Source organism: Berghia stephanieae, chromosome 9, assembly GCF_034508935.2.
Source record: "Berghia stephanieae isolate SIO BIC M18660-M18661 chromosome 9, UCSD_Bste_1.3, whole genome shotgun sequence".
Taxonomy (NCBI): domain Eukaryota; kingdom Metazoa; phylum Mollusca; class Gastropoda; order Nudibranchia; family Aeolidiidae; genus Berghia; species Berghia stephanieae.
The window spans coordinates 30,233,068-30,259,364 of record NC_088368.1 but is presented as its reverse complement, the minus strand read 5'-3'; the positions used below and the strand labels follow the sequence as shown (position 1 = coordinate 30,259,364).

The 26,297-nt window shown below is 36.4% G+C and overlaps 1 protein-coding gene across 2 annotated transcripts in view; it reads left to right on the top strand.

Moving 5' to 3' along the window:
* The window catches only part of LOC144980033 (uncharacterized), a 65,988-nt gene that overhangs the window by 12,903 nt on the left and 26,788 nt on the right, over positions 1-26,297 (top strand). For both annotated transcript variants that reach the window (XM_078927494.1, XM_078927495.1), the window contains exons 7-23: positions 2,721-2,809; positions 4,046-4,136; positions 4,560-4,718; positions 5,688-5,825; positions 6,462-6,610; positions 7,691-7,917; positions 8,845-9,012; positions 9,750-9,896; positions 10,600-10,802; positions 13,703-13,896; positions 15,986-16,225; positions 16,578-16,749; positions 17,641-17,807; positions 20,333-20,545; positions 23,439-23,586; positions 24,065-24,237; positions 24,502-24,605. In XM_078927494.1, coding sequence (XP_078783620.1) covers positions 2,721-2,809; positions 4,046-4,136; positions 4,560-4,718; positions 5,688-5,825; positions 6,462-6,610; positions 7,691-7,917; positions 8,845-9,012; positions 9,750-9,896; positions 10,600-10,802; positions 13,703-13,896; positions 15,986-16,225; positions 16,578-16,749; positions 17,641-17,807; positions 20,333-20,545; positions 23,439-23,586; positions 24,065-24,237; positions 24,502-24,605 — 2,782 coding nt within the window. The remainder of the gene's footprint in view (positions 1-2,720; positions 2,810-4,045; positions 4,137-4,559; positions 4,719-5,687; positions 5,826-6,461; positions 6,611-7,690; positions 7,918-8,844; positions 9,013-9,749; positions 9,897-10,599; positions 10,803-13,702; positions 13,897-15,985; positions 16,226-16,577; positions 16,750-17,640; positions 17,808-20,332; positions 20,546-23,438; positions 23,587-24,064; positions 24,238-24,501; positions 24,606-26,297) is intronic.

The following is a 26,297-nucleotide window of genomic DNA, read 5'->3' as shown; positions in this document are numbered from 1 at the left end:
CATGACCTTAGATTATACATTTAGTAATGTACATACAAATTTTTGAAAAAATCCAATTATTACTTTTGTAGTTATTCATTATTATGTAAGATGTTCTGAAAACAAATAAAACACTGGAAAAAAATGCCGACAATTGCTCACTTTTTCAAGAATTTTTGATATTTAAATAAAGAATCAATGAAATAAGAATTATTAATGTGAAATTTTTGTCTTATTCAATAGAGAAAATAAGATTTCAAAATACCAAAAGTTAAAAGAAGGGTTTATAATCTGAAAGTCAGTGAAAGTACAGTTTTGAAACTACGTGAAGCCGGGTGGGCGGGGAAAGAATTATCAAGAAGAGGATTAGAGAGGAAGAGATAGAATGAGAGAGTAATATACACACACACACACACGCACGCACACACACACACACACACACACAAACCCACACATGCGAGAGAAAGAGAGAGAGAGAGAGAGAGAGAGAGAGAGAGAGAGAGAGAGAAAGAGAGATATATATAGAGAAAAAGAGGAGCGAGAGGGGGAGGGGAGAGAGACTGCTTATGCATTAAGAGGACGCGAGGGAAATAGAATAAAGATTGATACCTGTATAAGTGTATGTGTGTGTGTGTGTGTGTGTGTGTGTTTGTATGTGTGAAAGAAAAAAAAGGGAGACGGAGAGAGTGAGGTAGACATGAAGAAAGGGATGGAGGCGGAGCAAAGAATTGTAGGGATAGTTTAAAGAAAGCATTTTGTTACAAAGTAAGTCATAGTCAATCAACTGGAAACATATTGACCAATGAGATTGCAATTAAAGAAATGGGCTGGTCAAATCAATCATTGCATTGTTTCCATTTTGAGTCAGATGACAGCTTGAGGAGGAGGGGTGGGGCTTATTGTGTAGTGACTTACATGAAAACATGTTATTGAATCTCTCAAGTTTTCCTTAGCGTTCCACCACATTGTTCATTGTCTAAAAATAAAAAGACCCCCCCCCCTTTTTTTTTTTTCTTTCAGTATACAAAGAAAGCACGACAAAACGAACATCCAACTCTCTCTCTCTCTCTCTCTCTCTCTCTCTCTCTCTCTCTCTCTCTCTCTCTCTCTCTCTCTCTCTCTCTCTCTCTCTGTTTCCATCCATCCATCCATCCATCCATCCATCCATCTATCTACTTATCCATTAATAGGTTTGTCTTTCTGTCTGTTTACCTATCCATTTCATTTTTTAGTTAAACGTACTGTATTTCCATCGGGAGTTCATTAATTGTTGAAGGCTCTATTTATTATTCTGCTTTTGTACTTAAAATTAAATGTTTATCCTACAACAATCTCTGTAACTGTAAGTGTAAGATTAGGTAACTGTTGTCCTATTAAGTCTTAGCATGTCCTATAATTTCATGAATAAAAAAAGAGGGACAGAGGAGGACCCTCACCTCGATCACCAATGCAGCTAGACAAAGAGATACATAGCACGTGGTGTGTATCAAAATGCACAAACACACACATATGTAACACACGCATTCTGACGTCATGAAGCATCGCCCGAGCATTATGGCCTACAGCCACAGCGCATGTGATGAGCGTTGACCAATCAGAATCATTCATTTGTAAAGTTGTCAGGGAAAAACCTAGACTTGTTTACAGTTTTTAAAGTTCATTATTGGTTGAACCATGACATTGTGGAAACAGTCATGCTTTCTCTGAGATAGATAAAGACACGCCCTTTGCTGTGATATCTTACATCTTATTGGTGGAGAAAAAGACTCGGTATTACTAAGCCTTGGAAAGGGTGACTCTTTGAGAGAAAATCAACTCTCGTTTTGAATGTGTCACTGATGGTTGCATTTTAAAACTTGAAATTTATATAACTTATCGTCAATGTTTATGTTGAATTATTATGTTTTCATGTAGAAAAATGATTGTAGTTTCTGAAACAACCAAAAACTGAAATTTGATAATTTTGACCATTTCCACTTTAAAATCGGTTTTCTTCGTTTTCCAAGTCCCGACTTAATACCGCTTCGAGGCGGAGGGTCACAAATGATACCATTGGTTCAAATTATAGTACTTTTCTAGAAAGTAGGATTGGATTACATTATTATTTTTGCCTGTCAAGACCGGCCACACTGTACGGTCATTGGCCAGTAGAACAGATTCTGCTATGACCACACAGTGCGGCCAATGGCACTGAAAGAGTTAAAGCTCTCATTTTTATAGGAGATTTGTTTTGTTTTTGTTTTCTTGTTTGTTTTTAATTTGTTTTTGTTTTTTGCTCGCTATGTGTAGCTCTTTCCCAAATGCCCTTTCCTACAAAAATAACTTACTCTGCAACCAATTATAGATTAACGAATATTTAGGTATTGCTGTTTGCAGATTAAAAATATATTTGAAATGTTTATCTGGAACCCTGTGACTTGTTTAGGAAATAGATGAAAATTTGTGATGCGTTTTTGATTATGGTGAGATACAAGTGTGCATATTAGTTAATTTATTTATCTTTTAATCTTTTTATTCATTGATAAAATTAATTAATTTATGTATTTAATCAATCAAAATTTATTTATTTGTTTATTTATTTATTATTCAATTAATCATTCATTTCTTTCTGTCCTTATTTGTTTATTATTTTATCTTATGTTCAATTTTAAATTTATTTCTTAATGTATTTATGTGTTTATTCATTAACTTACTTATTTATTTATTTACTTTATTTTCTCTCATTACTTTTTTCATTCAAGATACATGGATTTGGCGAAAAAGTTTGGTCTAGAAGACAAATTACTGGCAGAGTCTCACCATAACACTGGGATGCTTCAGGAAATTCTAGGTGAGGGATTTGATTACAGCAGACATTATTTGTGTCAGTGCATGACATAATCAGTCGGAAGGTGAAAATTTTGGATTTGCATTTTTTTTCATTTTCTGAAAGAATGTGCACCCCAGAGCATTTTAATCTATATTTGAATTAAATCGGCTGATTTTTCAAGAAATTATGGTCAGATGTGTAGGAAAGGTATCCAGCAACTTTTCTCAAATTTCATATTTGTTCAACTTGACTAGCTGTAAAAACTATTTAGAAGTGAAGTTAAGCTTTGATATTTCCCGAAGATGTACAAAAAAGGTTGATTTAATCATTTATGACAAAAATTGACCTTCTAACTAAACTTGGCAATATCTCAGCTCAAACCTTTTCATCATCCAACTGATTATGTCATTCACTGTAACATATTGTAAAGTAAAGTAGCGCTTCAGAGCCATTAGGGTCATGGGGCTGGAGTTTATCCCAGATTCTATAGCGTAAAATGGACAATAGCAATTCGGAAATGACACTAATCTGTTGCAAAGTACTTTTTGTCAGATCTAACAAATCCAGCTCCCAAATCACTGCTGGTTGGACATAGGGGTCAGAAAAAAAAAATCTCAACTGCACCCGGTACCGATCTCTGACTCTTTGTTTGTGAGACAAGTGCTATTGGGACCCCCATACGTTTATATGAAATAGAATAAATATCTATGGCCGGTTGATACATCTACTGGTAGGGTCTCATGTATGGCTGTTGTCTATCAATATTGCTGTCTTCAGTTTTCTTTGGCTTTGTCTGGGACAGTTTCATACAAACCTTTGCAGATTTTATTTAAAGGATAAGAATCAATTGTTATCATCCATTTAATGCTTTAGATACTGGAATAAATTCCTACATCATGTGCTATGGTGATAAAAGATACTTTTTTTTCTTCTCAAAACAATATTACTAAAGCGCTTTACAGGGGGTCCCTCGCCAACAGCAACTCTTAACATGTAGGACGGGACATGATGCCTGTTAGGCAATATTACAATTTTTTCTGGCAGAGACAACGCTGTTAACGGCCAGGTACTCATTTTACACCTGAGTACGGTGAGAGAATGTGAGTAAAGAGCCTTTTCCAAGGGCCCAACTATGCGTTGCACGAGGCTCGATCCCAGGACCTTCCAATCCGAAAGCTAGTGTCATACCACTAGATCACATAGCCGCAGAACCAGTGTATTATATCGCATTTCCCAAATATTTCCCACCTATTCCAGGTAACTACCAGGAGGCTTTGGAATGTTACAACCAGTACTTGTCGATATCCAAGGCTAATAACAATCAAAAAGGAAAAGCCCAAGCTTATGGGTAAGACAGTCATAGTGTCTGTTTGTTTGTCGTTTTTGGTTTTTATTGAAGTCATCCTTATGATTTAGTTACATCAATGTAAATGTTGCTGCTCGAAGCTCGAAGAAATAGATATGAAATTTAATGTAAGCTTCAATTTTATTACAAAAACAGATCAAATGAACGTTTTGGGTTTCCCCTTTATCAACAAAACCGGATGAATGAAACACTACAAATGAATGAGATAATGTGATAGTGACGTTGTTAAGATGAATAAACAAAACAAGGGTTGTTTTTTTTGTTTGTTTTTTTGTTTTGTTTTGTTTTTTAAGTTGTTGATTTTTTTTTATTTTTTTTTTGGGGGGGGGGGGGGGGGGGGGGGTTCATGACATCAACTAGATACTTGACTTTATTTTTAACAATTTTATTTTTGAAATACAACAGGTGTCTTGCCAGTGTTTACGCCGCTCTACGGAATTGGTCTCTGTCCTTGACCTTCCATGAACAATATATTGCCTCAGCTTCCAAGTTCAAGGACAAAAAGATGCTTGCCATCGCCCATGAGATGATGGGGGACACGCTGTGTCTTAAAGAGGATTATGAGTGAGATTACATGTGTAGTTTTCATACTCACATCATATAAAGACACACACTTACATGCTCACATTATAAAGACACACTCATACAACACGAACAGCATACATAAAGTTACACACCTACATACACACTCTCACACAGACATGCACATTGAAATGAAATGTCATTTATTTGAATTAGTGAAGAAACGGGAAAAAAGAAAGGGGGGGGGGGGGGAGAATATATTCTATATAATTAAATATGTTACCCATTACTCAAAAACGGTGTTATGTCTGGGCGAATTAAATACTGGAAAAGGAATTTCAAAGTTAAAATGGCGAGAAATTGTGAAATTTTAGACTTTATCAGTTTCAGATTTTATACTAATAAAGCATAAAAATCAACCGAAGACAGATCGTGGATGATTTCACTTATTATTGTACGTGTCGTTTAAATAAATTAATGGTACTAATGATATGTAGAATATGGATCTATTTTTTGGTCTATAAATTCAATTTTCTGCATCTAAGGCACTCCAATATTAAAAACCATTTTGAGAAAATGGGACACAGACAAACAGATCAGGCACATGTGGTTTCATGGCTCTGCAAAACAGTGTTTCGTCTTGTTAAAAAAGTCAATCAATGTTAAAGCCGTGAAAGATTCTGGTCCTGACGAATTGGTTCTGGTCTCGAGTGAGCATATATGTGGCCCTCGTCTCAAAACGGTATTAAGTCGGGATGATTAAGTTGCTGAAAATGGAATTTGTAGCCAGAAATATCAGACTTAAGTTGAGTTTATATGCCTTATAGAGGAGAATGAATATCTTATTTTACTGTGCTAAATACCAACGTTTTATATTTTTGACCAGTTTGACGTTCATTTGACTTTTTAACATCTGGTCGATCCCAACATAATACCCTTTTGAAATGAGGGGTCACATATGAATGCTTATTTAACCTAATCGATTTATTAATTTGACTTTTTATATTCCAGAGCATCCATTGCCCACTACAACAACATGCTCATGCTGTGTCGTAGTCGAGACAACAAAGGAGATGCCACGTCTCGATGTAAGATTGCTGCTGCTTACAAGTCTCTGGGACAACTACAGTACAGTCTCTACTACTACAAGTAATGTGTTTTTATATGTATCTCTTTGTAATACTTTCTTTACGAAATAATAACAAGTCAAATATGTCAAATTCAAACAAAATACATTTTTGGCAAGTAGCAACTTTTGCCATAACATCGTACAATACAGTTGACTCCGGATATGACGACGTCACTTAAGTCGATTGTCACCCAAGGGTCCTTCAAGGTCCCTCCCCCTTCTTCCTATATAACACTAGTAAAAAAATATATTCCACATAATGTTGATTAAGTTGATGTTATTTCACTCATACTCACAGTAAAATCACAAATAAACAGGCATTTTCATTAAATAAAAAAGCTACTGGTTAGTTTTTTCATTGGATAAGAAAACCTACAAATGATTGGCTCATACTGATGTGACGTAGTTGCTTTCCCTGATGTCTGCTCTCAGTGTACTTAAGAAGTATCCGATTATTCAAAATTTATTCTCTCTTGAAACTTTGGAGCATCAAAGTGAAATGGCCTAGGATTTTTATTTTTTTTTAAAGAAAGAAAAAAAAGTGGAAGTGAAATGTTTAAAAAAAATAATAATAAATTAATTAATTAATTATGAATTATAAACTTTAAAAAATATCAATATTAAAAATAACTATTTTTTTCTTTGTATCACTTTAGTGAAGCATTGAGTCTTGCCCAGAAATACGGTCTGAAGGAGATTGAAATGCTGTGTGAGTTCAACATTGGCTGCATCAACAAGGATTCCACACAATATCTAGAGAGAGATGCAGCACAGAAATACTTCATGAAGCTTATTCCGTTTTTCGGTAAGTGTTTGGTGAATGACAATGTGTATGGGAGAGGGGAGGGAAAAGAGTAAGAAAAGAAAAAAAAAAAAGGGGGGGGGGGGGTTAAGTTCATATGTTTTGGAGGATCACTTAGATGGTTTATGATGACTTCATCATATTTTTGCTTTGTTTTGTTTTGTTTTGTTTTTTTGTTTTTTTTGTTTTGATTTTATTTTTGTAATACTTTTTTTTGGTGACAAATAGACATGAATCTTACAGTGATGTTCAAATATCACCAAACATAGAGATTATTTTTTTAGTTATCGCTTAAATTTATTGATCAGAAATTCCTTTGAAAAAACTGTTCTTGTCCTTTATGTCTGAACTTGAATCTATTTACTATGGAGGGAATTGGTCAGTTACAATTGCTTGTATTCCTTTGGATAGCATGTTATTCTACTACAAAATATTTTCACCAGATTGAATATAAACCAAGCCAATCCGTTTTCAGCGTTAAATATATAACTATCATATTTTATTGATAGTAAGCAGTTTCAATGAAATGTATGTCCTAACCAAATTTATCATAACAAAATAGCATATCATATTGAAACGAGGTATTGGTTGGAATCCACGTGCTATTCTGAATGGCCCTGAACATGTCATCCTGATCTACTTCTCTTGAAGCTCTGCATTGAGACTGGCACCTGGGATACATCAGTCTTCCTTTAATACCGTAGAGACAAATTCCCCTATGGAGATGAATTGGGATATACCAATCTTCCCTTAAATATACATAATAATAATAATAATAATAATAATAATACACATTTATATAGCGCTCATTCTCGTGTAAAACACAAGCTCTGCGCACTTTACAATACAAATATCAATTTTAAGTGAAAAAAATAAAATTATAGACAAATTCCCCCATGAGGATGTACTGGGATATAACAGTCTTCCCTTTAAATATACCTTAGAGACAATGTCACCCATGGGGATAAATTGAGATATCTTCCCTTTGATATATCTTAGAGACAAATTCCCCCCATGGAGGTGAATAAAGGTAACTTCATTTTATTTTATTTTTTAAAATTATTATTATTGTGTTTTCTTTAGAGAGAAAAATTGCTGAGCATAATGAGGAAAACTCCTATTGCCCTGAGGAATATGAAAATCAGCTGGGGAAATGTTATGACGGCATGCAGACGGTTCTGTCCCTCATGGCAAACAAGTACGGATCACTCCAATATGCTGAGGCCCACAGGAAGCGGCAAGTTATTTCCCTTCCCAACTACCAGACAACTTGCAGGGCAGGAAATCACAGTTTGGATTCCAGCAGGGAGGTCAGTGTGCATACACGATAGTAGATGAATAAATAATTAATTAATTAATTGATACATAAATTTAGGAAATGAATAATAAGTAAATAATCTAATGAATGAATAAAAGATAGATAAATAAATGAACTATAGAAAACTATTCTCTGAATGTTTTCAATGGCTTTTATGTCCTTCATTTTTTTTAATGAGCTTTTATATAGAACAATAGCCACCAAACATGCTCAAAGTGCTTACTAAAGGGTCCCTGAGCAACAGCAACACGAAACATATAGAATAAGATATGACACCTGTTATTACAATTTTTCTGACATAGACAATGCTGTTAACGGCCAGATACTCATTTTGCACCTGAGTATAGTGAGAGAATGTGAGTAAAGAGCCTTTTCCAAGGACTCAACTATGCGAGGCTCGAACCCAGGACCTTCCGATCCAAAAACGAGTGTCTTATATACCACTAGAACACTTAGCCACACAAGCATACTCCAATATTGGTCTGACTAGTTGAGTATATTTTGCCTGTACCTTTGTCTTTGCAGGGCATTGAAGAATATTTGTTTTGATGAAATATAGTGTTAGTAGGCCTTTGTCACAATTTGACAAATATGATAGTCCCACTGCAGGGACTTTATGTGCACTCCAGATTAACTCTTTCAACGCTGAGTCTATATTCGCAATTTCGTCACAAGATGGCTGACACCTGATTGAGGCAGCATGAGAATGACAAGCTAAGACAAAGCGACATTCAAATTTGGCGCAACATCCCGATCAAAATACCCCTCTAGGCCAATTGAATGTTTCTGATGAAAGAAATGATACTATTGGTTCAATTTATAGTACCGACCGCACTGTTTCACCGGTGGCGCTGAAAGAGTTAATAATGTGTATTCATGCCACCCAAAACACATCATGGACTTTGCTTGACAATTTCAGATTTGGGGCACAGACCACATGAAGCGAGTCGTATCAGAACAGAATGCCACTGTACTGTATTACTCCCTGCTCGACAACTTCCTATTATTGTGGGTACTACAGCCAGGAGAAGGCGTGACAAGGTTTTACACAGGCAGGTCTTATAGTAAGACTACCCTCTCTCAAGAGGTAAGTTGTATGATTTCAATGTTACAGTTATTATTATTATTATTATTATTATTATTATTATTATTATTATTATTATTATTATTATTATTATTATTATTACTATTATTATTATTATTATTATTATTATTATTATTATTAGTTTTTGTTTTGTTATTATCATTGTTGCTGTTTTAATTGATATTAGTGTTTATGTTGTTGTTGTCATTGTTATTATCATAAAAATAGAATGTCTTTAATCATCAACACTATAGGTACAATAATGATACACATCGGGAAGAATGTTTGGGAAGTTCATGAGTTGTTCCATATGTTATTGACTTTGCCATTTTGTGTCCAAATTAGGTTACTACATTATAAAGCAGAATACTACTTTTTAATTTTTATTTTTATTTTTATTTTAATGCCATTTTCTGAATTTTGATTGGTTTACAAAATGAAAGTGTAATAAAAAAGCATATTAAGAAAAAAGTGAAAATGGAAAGTTTCTGATGGAAACAACTCAACAGTGCTCTGTTTCCATCAAAGCCTTTCCATTTTCACCTTTTTGCTTGTATATTTTTACGATCTTAGACCTCTGGCACCCCCCATCGCTCTCTAATAAAAAAAAACACAAACAGTCATCTTGACTCTGAAATGCCTCTTCAGATGTTCTCAAACATCTCTTGGCACAAGTATTAGCCATTTATACTTTTTGAAAAAGAGAATTTTGCATTTTTTTAAAAATCTGCTTTCTTTAGATCAAAGACCTTTTGTCAGAGATGAATGAAGGCTGGAGCCAGATGGACCTCTACAACACGTCTGAGGCAAGGGCTCTTCCCTTGAAGGATGCCAAGACACAACACATGCGCGCAATGAACAGCCGTCTAAGTAGTGCTAAACCTCAAGTGAGAAAAGTGTTTTTAAGCTTGTTTTTATTTTGTGTGTATGCGTAACCTATGTGTGTTTGTGTGTTTATCCCCCAATTTATTTACTCATTTAAAAAAAAAAAATTCAGATACTGAAATTAGTTGAGAGAGTCGAGATGAAAGCTTTACAGTAGCTTTAATTAACAAGAAACATCACTAGTATCACATTGGGTACAACATCTGAAACAACACAGAAATAAAAAACAGTTAGATACAACATATGACCTAATATAATGTGGACGGAAACTAAAATATACAACAGATACTTTTGAAATTTTATGACAAAATTATTTCTTTAAATGAATGATAAAACCACTCTGGGTCATGGTACCCTGTGATTGTGAACTATGGTGTGACAACTTGCTCAACGCCACACAGTCTAGAAGGTCAAGTACCTGTCTAACAGTGTCCACACTTTATTAATGGGGACTATCCACATGTCCAAATGCACAGGCTCTTTTGATACAAACTCACAAAAATGATGTAAAAAATTAATATCAAGGGTGCATGACACAAACGTGGTGCTTCTTGGATGAATAAATATAGCATAATGACACTCATTAAGCATGGCTCAGACCATGAAAGCCATTTATAAATGTAAATCTGTATCATTAAGAAAAAATAATTATTTATTTTGATATGACGACATTTCTTGCCACTGCACACATTATTTGTTTTCCAGCAAACAGCTGCAGAGAACAAAGAAGAAAATGAAAAGAAGAAATTGCCCCAGCGACGATTGTTTGATATTTTGGTTGCCCCAGTGATTGACATTCTAGAGAAACTGGAGGCCAACAGCCATCTTGTTGTCGTACCAGACAAACACCTCAATGAATGTCCATTTGGAGCTCTCCTGGACTACAGGGGAAAACCTTTGAATGAAAGGTAGTCAAAAAATGATATTAATAAAATAAAAAATAAAATCCCCTTTATTCATCCCAAATGAAGACTGGAATAACTCAGGCGTCAGCCACAGTGCAGAGCCGCAAATTGAGCTACGACGAGTTGACTTGCTCAAGGCCACACAATGCAGTGGCAGGTGATCGAACTCCATACCTTCCGGGTACAAAGCAAAGACCGTACTGCGGAGCCACACTACCTATCAGTACTGACTGTTATTTTGCATTGATAACCAAGCGATATGGTGCGGCTCTGTTATCTTGTGGTATGACACTCGCCTTTGGATTGCAAGGTCCAAGATTCAAGTTCCACTCTGAGCTGCACATAGTTGAGTCTTTGGAAAAGGCTCTTTACTCACATTCTCTCACCTTATTCAACTGTAAAATGAGTACCTGCCTGGTAACAGCATTGTCTTTGAAAAAAAAAAATGTAATATTGCCCAACAGGCGCCATGTCTCGTCCTATATGTTATTTGTTGCTGTTGGCTAGGGATTCTTGTTAAGCTCTTTGAGAACGTTTAGTGGATATTGCAGTAAATAAATGCTCAAGTTTTTTTTTCTTCCTCGAATTCGAATTAAAGTCAAGTAATGTTTAGCATGGCCAGTTAGCAGATGGTTGACAATGGTTGGAAAATGTGATCCCAGCAAATGGTGCCCATTAATTAATACAGTATGTAATGTAAATGCAGCCTTTGATACGATCGACAGAGGAAAACTTTTGGAGATATTAACAGACATAGTTGACGAAGACGAGCTCCGAATAATCCGATTTCTCCTCAGCAACACAAAGATACAACCAAGGATATACGGGGCCACAAAACAGACGCAGTTCGAAAGTAACATCAGGACCCCCCAAGGAGATAGTCTGAGCCCGATTCTGTTCACAATATACTTAGAACACGCTCTGAAAGAAGTTCGAAAAGTCATTCCAAAACCAACGACTCATATATTGAGAATGCAATCCCTAGAGAAATCGCCTATGCAGATGATGTCGATTTTATTGGATCAACACCAGCAAATATAGACATCATACAAAATACCCTCATGAAATATAACCTCCAAGTCAATGCCAATAAAATCGAATTTACAACAATATCGAGGAACAAAGAGGAATGGAAAAGAACAAAGAAAGTCGGCTCACTAATTGGAGACACCGAGGATGTACAAAGAAGAAAACAGCCATCAAACGCCGCACTCAGTAAACTCACCAATGTATGGATTAGAGGTGACAAAAATAAGAGAAAACCAAACTGAAACTGTACCGTGCTCTTGTAAAACCGGTACTTCTGTATAACTGCGGCACTTGGGCGTTGACAAAATCCGAAGAAGAACATCTGGATGCCTTCCATCGCACACAGCTAAGAAGGGTACTGGACATCAAATACCCAAAAAAGATCTCAAATGAATCACTCTATAAGATCACAAAAGAAAGACCAATCTCCCTTGACATTTTACAACAACGATGGCAACTTTTCGGTCACATACTACGCAGGGACAAAAACATACCAGCTAACCAAGCCATGTCGGGATACCTCCAAAAACACGGGAACCTTTTCAGAGGAAGACCGATCACAACACTCCCTGTGATCCTAAACAAAAACCTCACAACACTTGGACAAAGCATTAGTCTCATAACGGCAGGGGACCTTGAAAATCTGAGAACCCTAGCAGAGGACCGGCAATATTGGAGACACCTCACACAGGAAATACTGGAAACAGCCAAGGCGACCCGATCTTTCGGTCGAGACGCGGAAGGCATCTAAGTCAAGTAAGTCAAGTAATGTAAATTCAGTTCCATAAAAATTAGTAGTAGTAGTAGTAGAAGTAGTAGTAGTAGTAGTAGTAGTAGTAGTAGTAGTAGTAGTAGTAGTAGTAGTAGTAGTAGTAGTAGAAGTAGTAGAAGTAGTAGTAGTAGTAGTAGTAGTAGTAGTAGTAGTAGTAGAAGTAGTAGAAGTAGTAGTAGTAGTAGTAGTAGTAGTAGTAGTAGTAGTAGTAGTAGTAGTAGTAGTAGTAGAAGTAGTAGTAGTAGTAGTAGTAGTAGTAGTAGTAGTAGTAGTAGTAGTAGTAGAAGTAGTAGTAGTAGTAGTAGTAGTCTATCAGAGCCATTGGGCTGGAGTTTATCCTGGTGTCAATAGCGTGAAACAGACAAGAGCACTTGCTTGCTATCTAAATCTAATAGACTCATCTACCCATTCACTGTTGGATGGACAAGGGGGGTCAGAAAAAATCTCGACTGCACCCGGGATTGATCTTGGTCCCTTTGCTTGTGAAGCTAATGCTCTACCAACTGACCCCATTCATATAAATTGCTGATGTAACAATAGAAAGATTTCACGGACATGAAATTTTAAAGGATTGTTGTTTTCCTGACAAAGAAAAAAAATTAGAAGCTATTAAATCCAGTTTTATTTAATTACTGAATTGCTCTCATAAGGATTGTATAACAGTTTAAACCCCTTACCGTAATTGACTTGATAACCCTTTCCAATAAGATTTTATTGATTTGGAGAACCTTAAACTACCTCTGCAGCATTATGAAATTGTTGTAGTAGTAAGTAGTCTGATTTCACAGTGAGCATATTTTTAAAAATATGGAAATTCATATTATTGATGTGCACACTCATTTTTTTTTCAAATTTATTATTGATTTGAGTGATATATGACTGTCAGAATAAACATGAATTTATATTGATGCTATGGGCTTAGTTAAATTCCTCACAATATCCGCCAGCCAAATATAACATACCAACACACAAAACTATGTGTAACCTGAAACGTGTATAGTCCGATTGATATAATTTAACGAGAACTCCTCATAGAAATAGATGGCTAAAAACAATAACAAAGAGCTGACTGACGTCATTTTTGTTCATTTTTCCCTCATAGATTCCACATCTCTGTTGTATCCTGCCTTCTGTTGTTGGACCGAGTCATTCAAAATGAGTTGAAGTCCCTGACGGCAGATGATGATCTAGAATTTAGACGGCAGCAGTGCAGGCAAGGAGGGTTGCCAGAGAAGATTAAAGAGCACTCTGAGAGAATGATGACTGCCCGTTTGTCTCTCCGTCTGGACGACACAAGTATGTAGTATGCCTCAGTACAATTATAATTTTTAAAAATAATTAAAAATTAAGAATAAAATTCCCCTTATTCTTCCCCATTGGGAAATTTTTATTTCTATTCCAAGGGAAGACTGGAATAGTCCAGGCATCAGCCGCATTGTAGCGCCACAAAGTGAGCTAGGGCGAGGTGACTTGCTCAAGGCCACACAGCTGGTGGGTATGAAGCAAAGACCGTACCACTGAGCCACGCTATCCCATAACCAACTGCCTTGATCTTGTGTTAAGCAGAAAATAGATTTTCGTTCTTATTTTGGGTGGTTAGGTGGTATCCTTTTACATGTGAAATATTGTGACTGGAAACTAATTCTTGTGTTTAAAAGTTCAATTTTATCATTTATAATTTCAAATAAAATTGAGATGCTTTCATGGAAGAGAATAGATATGTGACCCACTGTCTCAAAACAATATTGTGTCAGAATGAATCGGATCCCTAAAAGCAAATTTAGAATTAGAATGATAATAGATACGAACTTTGACCGTTTGGCTATGGAAGAAATTGTATTAATTCTCCACCATAAAGAAGAGAATCAACTTCAAGTTTTATATTTCTTTTTAAGATCATATTTGTGCGGTTATGTGGTCTTGTGGTATAACACTCTCTTTCGGATCGGAAGGTCCTGGGTTTGAGCCTCGCTCAGCACAGAGTTGAGTCCTTGGAAAAGGCTCTTTGCTCACATTCCCTCACCGTACTGAGGTGTAAAATGAGTACCTGGCAGTTGACAGTGTTGACTCTGTCCGAAAAAAAATTGTAATATTGCCTAACAGGCGTCATGTCCCGTCTTACATGTTAAATGTTGCTGTTGGCCAGGGACCACTTTTAAAGCGCTTTGAGCATGTTTAATGGATATTGTGCTATAAAAAAGCTCAATTTAAATTTATATTTCCTGCATCTAGATCATCACGACATAATACTGTCTTGAGATGACCTGCTGTCTCAAGATGATATTATGCCAGACTTCTCCATCCCTACATGACCTCAGTGGACCCTTGACTCGGGCCTTCAGGGGTGGAAATCCAGACAGTCTAATTATCAGAGATTTTTGGAGAGGCTACTTTGTTTCGGGGTGAATTAGAAGCTTAAAATTGATGTTGTAGTCATAGATATTAAATTTGGTCAGATGTATATTCTTGAATGAGAATAAGAATTACTTTTTTCTTATCTGTGAGAGAATTAAAATTTCATATTCCTGAACATTAAAATTTAGATTCACTTTTCAACATCTGCTAACCTAATATGGTACCGGATCAAAGTGCTGGATCACAAATATAGTTTTGTAAACTGTGAAAACTCAAAAAATTTTCATAATTTTAATTATTATTAGCCTCTGATTTACTCTGACATAATAGAAGATTGAGGAAAGGAGGAAACAATCATTGTTGACTTTATGATGTGATTATGTGGTAGCTCAATTATAAGAACACCCTTTCTCCACACAAACAAATCCAGTTTAAAGTCCACAAAGCAGTACCATTTTTTTTTTCGCGTTTACCTGACCTTTTAGTAGTCATTGATACACAAAACTCTTATGGGCATGTGACAGTATGGTCACAGTTTTGGCTTCCCTCCTCTTTGCCTTGGTGATCAAGCTCCAATATTTTCTGTTGCATGCTATACCCCATAGTTCTTCAAGATCTTGTTGTTGATCTTTGAGATATGATTTTAAACCTCTCCTTACCACCCATAGGAAAATCTTCACATTCGTTACGATGCAGCCAACAATTTTCTTATTCTGATTTCTCTTGTACATCACAACATTAAAGAAATGCTTTGATTACAGCTAGTAATACTAAACACTGTGTTGTAGAGCTCACTTGTTATTTTTTTTTTGTTTGAGTAAGAAAAGTCTATTTTTGTGCTGGGTGGGTGTGAATTTTCGGGGGAAATTCTAAAAATAGCTGGTAAGGAGAGAGTTAAAGTGTGATATGCAGGTTTCGGGTAGGTCTTTTTTTGATGGTTTTTAGCAGAATATGTCTTCCTTTGGTGGGTTTTTACCAGAGATAGTTGTCATTGGTAGCTTGATCCAATACCAGTACATTTTTTCTTCAGGAAGTGAAGTAGATTCCAAAGCAATTACTCCCAACAGGAAGATACTCTCTAATCCAAGACTATCAAGTCGACAAGGCGGTGCTGCTGCTGCTGTCATCCCCCCTATAGGGGCCACAAAGAGTCGAGAGTCAACATTCTTGTCTACAGGGGGTCGATCCACGCTAGACATTCCAACACCCGTTCCAGAGCATAGAGTATCAACCACCAGAGAGGTGCCCAAACCTTCAACTGTCTCTTTAGGTGAGAAGATCTTGTTACCCCAATCATTGCCCCTGTTTCTTTCTATTCTTCTTCCTGGGCCTCCTCTTTTCGCTCTGCTCCATGCCCTCTCATTCTGCTCCTCCTCTTCCTCCTCCTACTCCTTCTTCTTCTCTTCCTATTTGTCCTGCTCTTGCTTCACCTCCTCTTCCTCCTCCTCCTCCTTATCACTCCTCCTTTCTTCTCTTCTTTTTCCATCCCACTGACAAGACGTCAAACTGTTGAAAGTACCCCCAAATTCCTTATACAAAATAAAAACAAATTATTTTACATCACAACTATCACCCCCCCCCCCCCCCCCCCCCTCCCTCACCCCCCCCCCCCCCAACTCCAGGCTTGCCGACATCCTTGGAGCACATGTTGGCTGCACACACATATTCCACTTTGACCTCAAAGACATGGACAGGAACAGACATCACTTCCTCGAGAATGGTGGTCCCTGAATTCAAACAATTCAGCGACCCTCGCTCAGTCCTTGTTTTTGGAAGTCCTGCTGTCAAAGAAGAGTAAGTAATTGTTTAGAATTTAGATTCCATATTAAGTGCCATGATTACTCCAACATAATACCGTAATATTGTCTATTTCTAAAGCAAGAATACTGTGACCTTGATTCAAGTCCCACCCTATGGCACTTTCTTTTTGTTTTTCCTTCGGGCGAGATTACTATTTTAAAAATGAGCATTTATGCAGCGCAAAATTCACTAAATATGTTCAAAGAACTTTATAAGGGCTCCCTAGCCAACAGCAACACTTAACATGTAGAACAAGAAAAGTTAAGTGATATCACAAATTTTTTTTCGGTCAGAGATAATGCTGTTAACACCCAGGTACTCATTTTACACCCGAGTACAGTGAGAGAATGTGAGTAATGAGCCTTTTCCAAGCTCTCAGAGCGGGACTCAAAGCTTTGACCTTCGGGTGCGAAGGCAAGTGTCATACTACAAAGCCACAGTCGCACTAACCCCGACTGGGCTCACTTGGGCAACATTTGTGATTCCTGTTGACATCAGACATTTGTTTGATAGTTTATCTTTATTTCTTTATATAGGCCTAGGCAACGGTATATAATGATGCTGCATGGAATTTAGTTTGTTTTTAATTCAAGTCTTCAAGAGGTGTCCTTCTGTAGTATGTGCTTTCTTTGTTATTATTATTATTATTATTATTATTATTATTATTATTATTATTATTATTATTATTATTATTATATATTATAAATTTTTATTATTATTATTATTATTATTATTATTATTATTATTATTATTATTATTATTATTATTATTATTATTATTGTTATTATTATTATTATTATTATTATTATTATTATTATTATTATTAGTAGTAGTAGTAGTAGTAGTAGTAGTAGCATTATCATCGTTATCATTATTATTCTCTAGAGTTCGAATCCATGGCAAGCCGTGGCTCCCCAAAGCTGAGTTGTTGAAAAGTCATTATGAACTTAGCCATGTGGCCAACTGTCTGGGAACCAGTCCCGTCACTGGAGAACAGGCAACTCGTCATGAGCTGCTAAACAAACTACCTAATGCTGAAATTGTACATATCGGTAAGTAATATCATATTAGAGGATTGCAGTTGTTACTGATTCTGTTCCTGTATTTATATTCACTACAGTGGACACAATTATCATTATCATAGCTTGTCGCTCCAACACCGAACCCACTCCACAGCATCTGTGGAACAGACTCTTAGGTCATGTCCAGTGCTCCTGGCATTCTCTAAGGATGTGTTCTGTCGTCTGCTCTGGGCATCCACATGTACACAAGCTAGTTTCAGCCAGCCCCCATTTTTCAATGCTTCCAGCTGTTCTCCCAATTTTTTCCCATGCTCTTTTCAGTGTTACCCATTCATTCCTGGGGAGCTCAGTTCCGTAGGGCAGTTCTTCTCTTGGATCTTCAATGACTTTATTTGCATACAATTTTCATAAGGACCATCTATGATGGCCTTACAGAGAATGCAGAAAATATCAACCCAGCTTTTTCTCTTTTTTAAAGACCACTCGGTTTAATCGGACTATCCCTAAGGAATGCACATTGTATGGCAATTATCAAAGTGACAAATTAGGGATCATGCATTAGTGTAAGATAAAGATCCGAAAAGTGTGAAGGGAACAGGTTTGATCCCCAGTCTAGGCAGGATAATTTTTTTTGGAATGGTTTTTTTTAATCTTGTTTTTTTCTTTCTTGTATTGCCTGGCACTGTTTTATAAACACTTTTTTTTTAATTGAGCTTTTATATAGCGCAATATCCACTAAACGTTCTCAAAGCGCTTTACAAGAGGTCCCTGGCCAACAGCAACATTTAACATGTAGGATGTGATATGACGCCTGTTATTACAATTTTTTCGGACAGAGACAACGCTGTAAACGACCAGGTGCTCATTTTACACCTGAGTACGGTGAGTGAATGTGATTAAAGAGTCTTTTTCAAGGACTCAACTATGCACTGAGTGAGGCTCGAACCCAGGACCTTCCGATCCAAAAGCGAGTGTCATACCACAAGACCACATAGCCACACAGATCATTTTCAAATCTTTGCAGAGCAACAACCCTCTAGACTCAACCCTTTAAATTCATGCACAAAAACACATAACTGATAATTCAGGGACTGGAACATGCCACCACAAAAAAAAATATTTAAAAATAGACAACATCATTAGACACATACACTGGTCTCAAGATAATTTATTATTTATACTTCCCTCGGTGTGTGGGAATGAGTGCATCAGGACTTGTGCATCGAAATTGTGTGTTTTCCATTCTTACTGTACTTCTGCTGTGATTGGTACAAATAATGCCACTTGCAACTCATGCTCCAGATATATAGAAGGACAACGTATTATATATGTAAAGAATATTTCTGGAAGCTCAATGATTTCTTCTAGTAAACAAAACTCACATACCACACATCTCATAGACACAATAGGACACAACATAGATACCAATCCAATGTGTCTGGCTCTTTAGGAATATTATTTGTGTCTTTAAAAAAAATGGATGGAATTCATTTGCAAATGCATTCCCTCAGTATTTCAATTGGAGGCAGCATCGTACAGTTTTTGCTTCTTAACCCAGAAGTATTGGGTTCATGTCCCACTAGCTATGCTGTGTGGCCTTAAGTAAGTCACCTCACCCTAGTTTCAAAGGGCACTGTTCTTATGTAGACTTAAAGTGGGTCTTATCTATCAAATAATTTCCCTAAAAGGGTTTTACAATTATACTAAAAAGCACCAAAAAAAAGTTTTTAAATAAATTAAATAAAATAATATTCCTTTCATTCATCCGCAAGGGGACATTTGTCTTTAGGGCCTATTTCAAAAGAAGAATGGAATAATCTGCTAGCTGTGCAGTGCTACACATTGAACTAGGCTAAGGTGACTTGCGCAAGGCCACACAGCGCAGCGATAGTTGAACTCTGTACCTTTTGGGGTGCAAAGCAAAGACTATACAGCTGAGCCACGCTGGTTCATCAGTCAAACATTTACTCGAATATATTGGCTTTTTGTTCAGGCAAAGACTCCTTTTTTTGATGACTCTGCACAAGAAATGCTGACCATGATCTGTAACTGGATGGATGGCAATTATTGCAAAGACTCTAGACTTTCCATTTTATCCCTGAATGAGACACCTAACTCACTCAAGCCTAACACCGACTATATCCTTAGTTTTCCCAGGTTACGTTTACCCATGCCTATTTATTACATTTTTCAGAGATAAATTATAAGCTTAGTATCAAAGCTAATGTTTTTAGTTTTTGCATGTTAATGGTAGTTGAATAAAACTATGTACATGCTCATTTTTAATACATTTTTTCTCCAATTTTGAAAAGTAGCAAAAATCTCTAGAATTGAGTGAATTAATACTTATTACCCCTTTTCGACTCAAGCATGATGGAGTACATGGCTACACGTTGTTATGGATAATGTGAAAGTGCTGATCTAAAAACGGACACTTAGCAGGCAACTTATTTCATTTTAAAAAATTGTTCTCATGGTTTTCATGAATTGTGTTAAACATTGGGATAATGTGTAAAAGCAGTAAGCAAATAAATGTGTTATATTTTTGTTCACAGCAACATGGGCATGTTTGAGAGAAGGGTTTTTATTGGTCACACCAGAGCCAATCAAGGACCAATCAGAGGATGTGACTCATCTAGTGACAATTGCTGACATTTTGAATCTTCAGCTACGGGCCAAACTGGTCGTGTTGTCTACTAGTGGTCTTTCTGCAGCCCGCACCAAGCAAGAAAATGTTTACAAACTGGCAAACTGTTTTCTCTCCGCTGGTAGGTTTTGTTTTTTGTTTTTTTTTTTTTAATGCAAAAATGTCTTTATTGTCGGAATGTATTGCATATTACTTAGAGTACATAGGAGTAAGAGCAAATAAGATAAGATTAAATAAATATTAGATCTATATGATCTTTCTCCTACTTTTGAATTATTACACTACACATAGGTAATTAAAACAAAACATCAACACTAGTAAACAACTCTGCATAACACTGACTCATGCACTCTCACACTTTCTCAGATTTTTTGACTCACTTTAAGAATTCAATTTAATTTTCTAAGTTTGAAATTTGGAAATTATAATTTAAAGACTTGAGTTTTATTTTTTTTAAAATTATTTTTAAAAAATCAAATCTCCCTTTCCTTTTATATATCGTTGCATACTATTTGCTAAATATGCTCAACCGCTTTATAAGGGGTCCCTAACAACATCAACACTTAATGTGTATGCTGAGACATAATGCCTGTTAGACAATATTCCATTTTTTTTTTTGACAGGCTGTTAGTGATCAGGTACTAATTTTACAACCGAGTATGATGAGAGAATGTGAGAAAAGAGCCTTTTCTTACTTACTTACTTACTTACTTATCTGAACCAGCGACCACCTGAGCTCTAGCCCTTCGGTCTCGTGCCATGACGTAGAAGTTTGACGCCTTTTGTAGTTGTTCCAGGTGACAAAGAGCCTTTTCGAAGGACTCAATTATGTGCTTCTAAGAGCTTTACTCAAACCTAGGATCTTCCAATCCGAAAAGCCAATGTCATATCACAAGACCACATAGCCGCACAAAAAACCCACCTAACAGAAGCTCTAGGTTTAGAAAAACTGCTGTCAAACTTTTACTATTATTTTTTTTTGTGTGTTTTAAAAAAAAAATCTAATTCAAAGAAAGAGATTATTATCATTTAATCCTTTACCAGCGGTGTTCACTTTAACTCTGACCTAATCTACCATTTTCACAATGAAGACCAAATCACATTGCTGTTTCTGTTGTCTTTGTGAGAACAGGAGATTGCATGTGTAACCGGACATATAATGGGAAAAATTACAATTTTCATAAGGCTTGTAAAGGACTTTGCGCATGTTTAGTGGAAATTAACCCCGAAATCGCAGAAGAACAATATGGATTCCAACCTGACAGAGGGACAAGGAACGCAATATACCTCCTCCGTGTTTTAAGTGAAAGAGCTATACAGGTTCAGACCCCACTATACCTCTGTTTTGTCGACTACAAAAAAGCTTTTGATAGAGTACGCCACGAAGAAATACTAAAACAACTGCACTCCATTGGCGCTGATGAGAAAGACCTCAGACTCATGCAAACATTATACTACACCCAGCAGGCATCTATCAAAATCGGAAAACTCTACAGGAAATTCCATTCCTATTAAGAAAGGAGTCCGTCAAGGGTGTGTTGCCTCACCAGATCTGTTTAATCTATACCAAGAAACAATCATGAGGGGCATAAATAATATGGAGGGAATAAAAGTGGGAGGTCACAACATAAATAATATAAGATACGCAGACGATACGGTACTCATTGCAACATCAGAAATCCAACTTCAAAAGATTGTTGACAAAGTGTTAGTAGATAGTGAAGCCAAGGGAATGGAAGTGAATATCACCAAAACGGAATGCATGGTAATACAGAAAAACCCCGAAAACAACAACACCTGCAATATAACGATTCACGGCGAGCAACTTACCAACGTAGAAAGTTTTAAGTACCTAGGTTCAATAGTGACAACAGATGGAAGATGTAACCGAGACATACGAGCAAGAATAACTCAAGCCAAACAGGCCTTCATGGACCTGGGAAACATTTTGAAAAACAAACAGATGTCGTTCGGGATTAGATTCCGAGTCTTGAAGTGCTACGTGTGGCCAATCTTGTTATACGGATGCGAAAGCTGGACTACAAATGCAGAAACACAAAAGAACATTGAAGCTTTTGAAATGTGGTGCTTGAGAAGGATGCAGAGAATATCGTATACTGCACACAAAACGAACGAAGAAGTGCTAAAACAAACATACCAACAAAGGAAACTAATGCCCTTAATAGTGGATCGACAACTATCCTTTTTCGGACACATAGTAAGGAAAGATAAGAAGGAATACCTGGCAAGTTGTGGAAAAATACCTGGTAAACGCGCCCGGGGGAGACAAAGAAAAACACTCATAGACCAACTGAAGGGCTTCACCAACCTAACAATCCAAGAGCTGTTTGAAAAAGCAAGAGACAGGGAGGAATGGAGAGAGATAATTCATGCAGTATCCGAAGCCTGGACCAGGCATGGAACCTAGAAGAAGAAGAAGTGGAAATGACGCTATATAAATACTCAAACTTTTTAATTTTAAAAAATATATCTTATTTAAATCAGTCAAGTTGTTATACTTTGTAAATTGATTAATAAAATTATTTTAATTTTTTCTCCTTTTATAAATAATTGATTTTAATAATAATAATAATAATAATAATAATAATAATAATAATAATAATAATAATAATAATAATAATAATAATAATAATAATAATATATAATAATGATAATAATAATAATAATAATAATAATAATAATAATAATAATAATAATAATAATAATAATAATAATAATAATAATAATAATAATAATAATGATGATAATAATAATAATAATAATAATCATAATAATAATAATAATAATAATAGTAATAAATAGCATTTCTATATCGCACATCCATGACAATGTCGTGCTCTATGTGCTATAATTTCATAAGTAGAACGTTTGCCTAAATTGTATCAACTGTTGTCATTTCTGTGGTGCCTTACAGATTTTCTCAGATCACTCGTCTTTCAGATTAATTGTACATTCGATTATTGGGATGCTTTGCTTTATTTCTAATCTCACAGGTGCCCAGTGTGTTCTGGTATGTATGTGGCCGATCCCTGACGATGCCTTGTGCAAATTCTACTTTCACTTTTACAATAACCTACAGAACTCTGGATTTTTGTCAGAAGCCTTGAAGTGTGGCATCAAAGCTATTCAAGATGACGATAGGTAGCTTTTGTTTTTTTTAAATATTATTATTGCTTGATCATCAGTGGGACTGGATAAGTGTACAGGTCACTTATTTGGTGTCCTTTTTCGCCAACACTATTCCACTATCCATCATTGCCCAGAGACGGGTATTCATTTTTTCATGCCTTTTGCATATTATTTCATTGACCTTGAACTTGTACTTGACGGAGTGACCTTGCCACTCATTTATTGCTAGTTAGACAGGATGGAGTTAGGAAAAAGAAGGAAGGGTGGTGGGAGAGAGAGAGGGAAAGGAGTCGGAACAAATCTTAATCATACCTGGGACAGAACCTCATCCTTTTCCTGTGAGGCAAGTACTCTGCTAAATGAACTATTCGGACCTCTGAAAGAGCTGTCTAGATAAGATATTTGTATTTTGTTTTTTTTTCATTTAAATTCTTTTTAACTTCTATCCATTTATTTATGTATTAATAAATACATACGTTCTCCAATCCAGATTTAACCATGAGAAACATTGGTCGTGTTTTTCACTGATCGGGAAAGACAGTGAGATCAGCATCAACAAACTAAGACACGCCCATTTGGATCAGTTGATTGACAGGTGTGAGGCGGAGTTTGAGGATGAATCAGAGAGGCCTGTGCTTAACCCTAGAGCTGCTGTGCCTAATGGTAAATAATGACAAAAGACAAGAGAGGAGAGAGAGAGAGAGAGAGAGAGAGAGAGAGAGAGAGAGAGAGAGAGAGAGAGACGTTGTTTTAGTGGGTTTTTTATTTTTCCTTTGTAGGAAAAAGATTATTTATTTATATTTTTTTACAACTCTAATTTCATCCAACTTTGATATTATTCATTCTTTTTACCCCCCCCCCCCCCCCCCCCCAACACACAACCTATTATATTCTCCTCAACATCCATCTTGCCTCCCCTGTCCACAGTTTGTAGCAAAGAGGAGAATCTTCACCAACTCCAGAAACACATGGCTGTCTTGACCAGCGGTCACTATAATCATCCTACTGTCATCCAGGGACTCATTGACTTGGTCAGTTTAGATTCATTCCTTTTATTAACTCTTTCAGTGCCTTTGGCCGTACTGTGTGGTCATAGCAGAATCTGTTCTACTGGCCAATGACCGCACAGTGCGGCGGTCTTGAATGGCAAAAATAATAATGTAATCCAATCCTACTTTCTCCAAAAGTACTATAAATTGAACCAATGGTATCATTTCTTTTATCAGAACATTCAATTGGCTCTAGGGGGGTATTTTAATTGAGATTTTGCACTGAATTCGAATGTCGCTTTGTCTTAGCTTGTCATTCTGATGCTGCCTCAATCAGGTGTCAGCTATTTTGTGACGTAAATGCGAATAAAGCCTGAGCGCTGAAAGAGTTAAGCCTATCTCTGCAAGGCTGAGTTTCTTTTTAATCATAATTTCGCCCATTATCTGAGTATAAAATAAAATGAAAATCATTTATTTACCTTAAGAACGCCATTCTCATATCTGCCATTTGTCTTTCGCGTTCTATTCATCGTGTTTCTGTGATACAGGGGAAACCCGAAAAACTTCCACATTATTTGTCTTTATTTAAATGAAGCTTCCATTCAATTTCCTATTTTTACCCGTTATTCCATTGTCTGTTCTGTTCCCATCTGAAGCCTTTTCCATTTTCACCTTTTTGTTAGTATTTTCACAATCCCAGGCTTCAGGCAGCCCCCACCGCCTTCTACTTTTCTCATTTTCTATATCTAGAGACCCAATTATTTTCACCAACCATACTCACACACACAACATTAATGATGAATCAAATCAGTCATGTCATTGAAATCTGACTTGCATTATAGTATAGTTATCGTTGAATGTGCAGTTCTCTCTTCCTTAAAAAAACAAACAAACAAACAAAAAAAAATTGAACTTTTATATAGCGCAATATCCACTAAATGTGCTCAAAGGGCTTTCCAATGGGTCCCTGACCAACAGCAACATCTAATATGTAGAATGAGACATGACTCCTGTTAGGTGATATTACAAATGTTTCCGACAGAGACAACACTGTTGACAGCCAGGTACTCATTTTACACCTGAGTACGGTGAGAGAATGTGAGTTAAGAGTCTTTTCCAAGGACTCAACTATGCACTGAGCAAGGCTCAAACCCAGGACCTTCTGATCTGAAAGCGAGTGTCATACCACAAGACCACATAGCCATACAGTTCTCTCTGCCTTTTATCATTCCTTCTTTTTCTTCATATTAACTGACTGACTAAATCAGAGTGACAAATTAGGGAGCAGGCACTGGTGTAAGATAAAGATCTGAAAAAAAAATAAAAGAAACAAAATATCCTAAAAAGATGTGACAGTGTGGTCTACTGGTAGACACCCGCCTTCGGATTGGAAAGTCCCAGGTTTGATTCTTGAGCAGTGCAGTTGAGTCATTGAAAAAGGCGTAGCTGAGCCATTAACAGCATTGTCTCTGTCCAGAAAAAAAATGTAATTTTGCCTAACATCTGACATATTAAGTGTTTATGTTGGCTAGGGACCCCTTATAAAACACCTTGAGCTGGTTTAGTGGATATTGCGGTAAATTAAAGCACTTTCAACCTGCTTCAACAGACCCAGCTTACCAATTGCCGCTGGGTAAACAAGTAAGCTCACAAAAAATGTCAACTATCAAATCACCTTTGCTTGTGAAGCGAGTGCTTCACTAACTGAGATAGCCCCCCACCCCCCACCCCTTC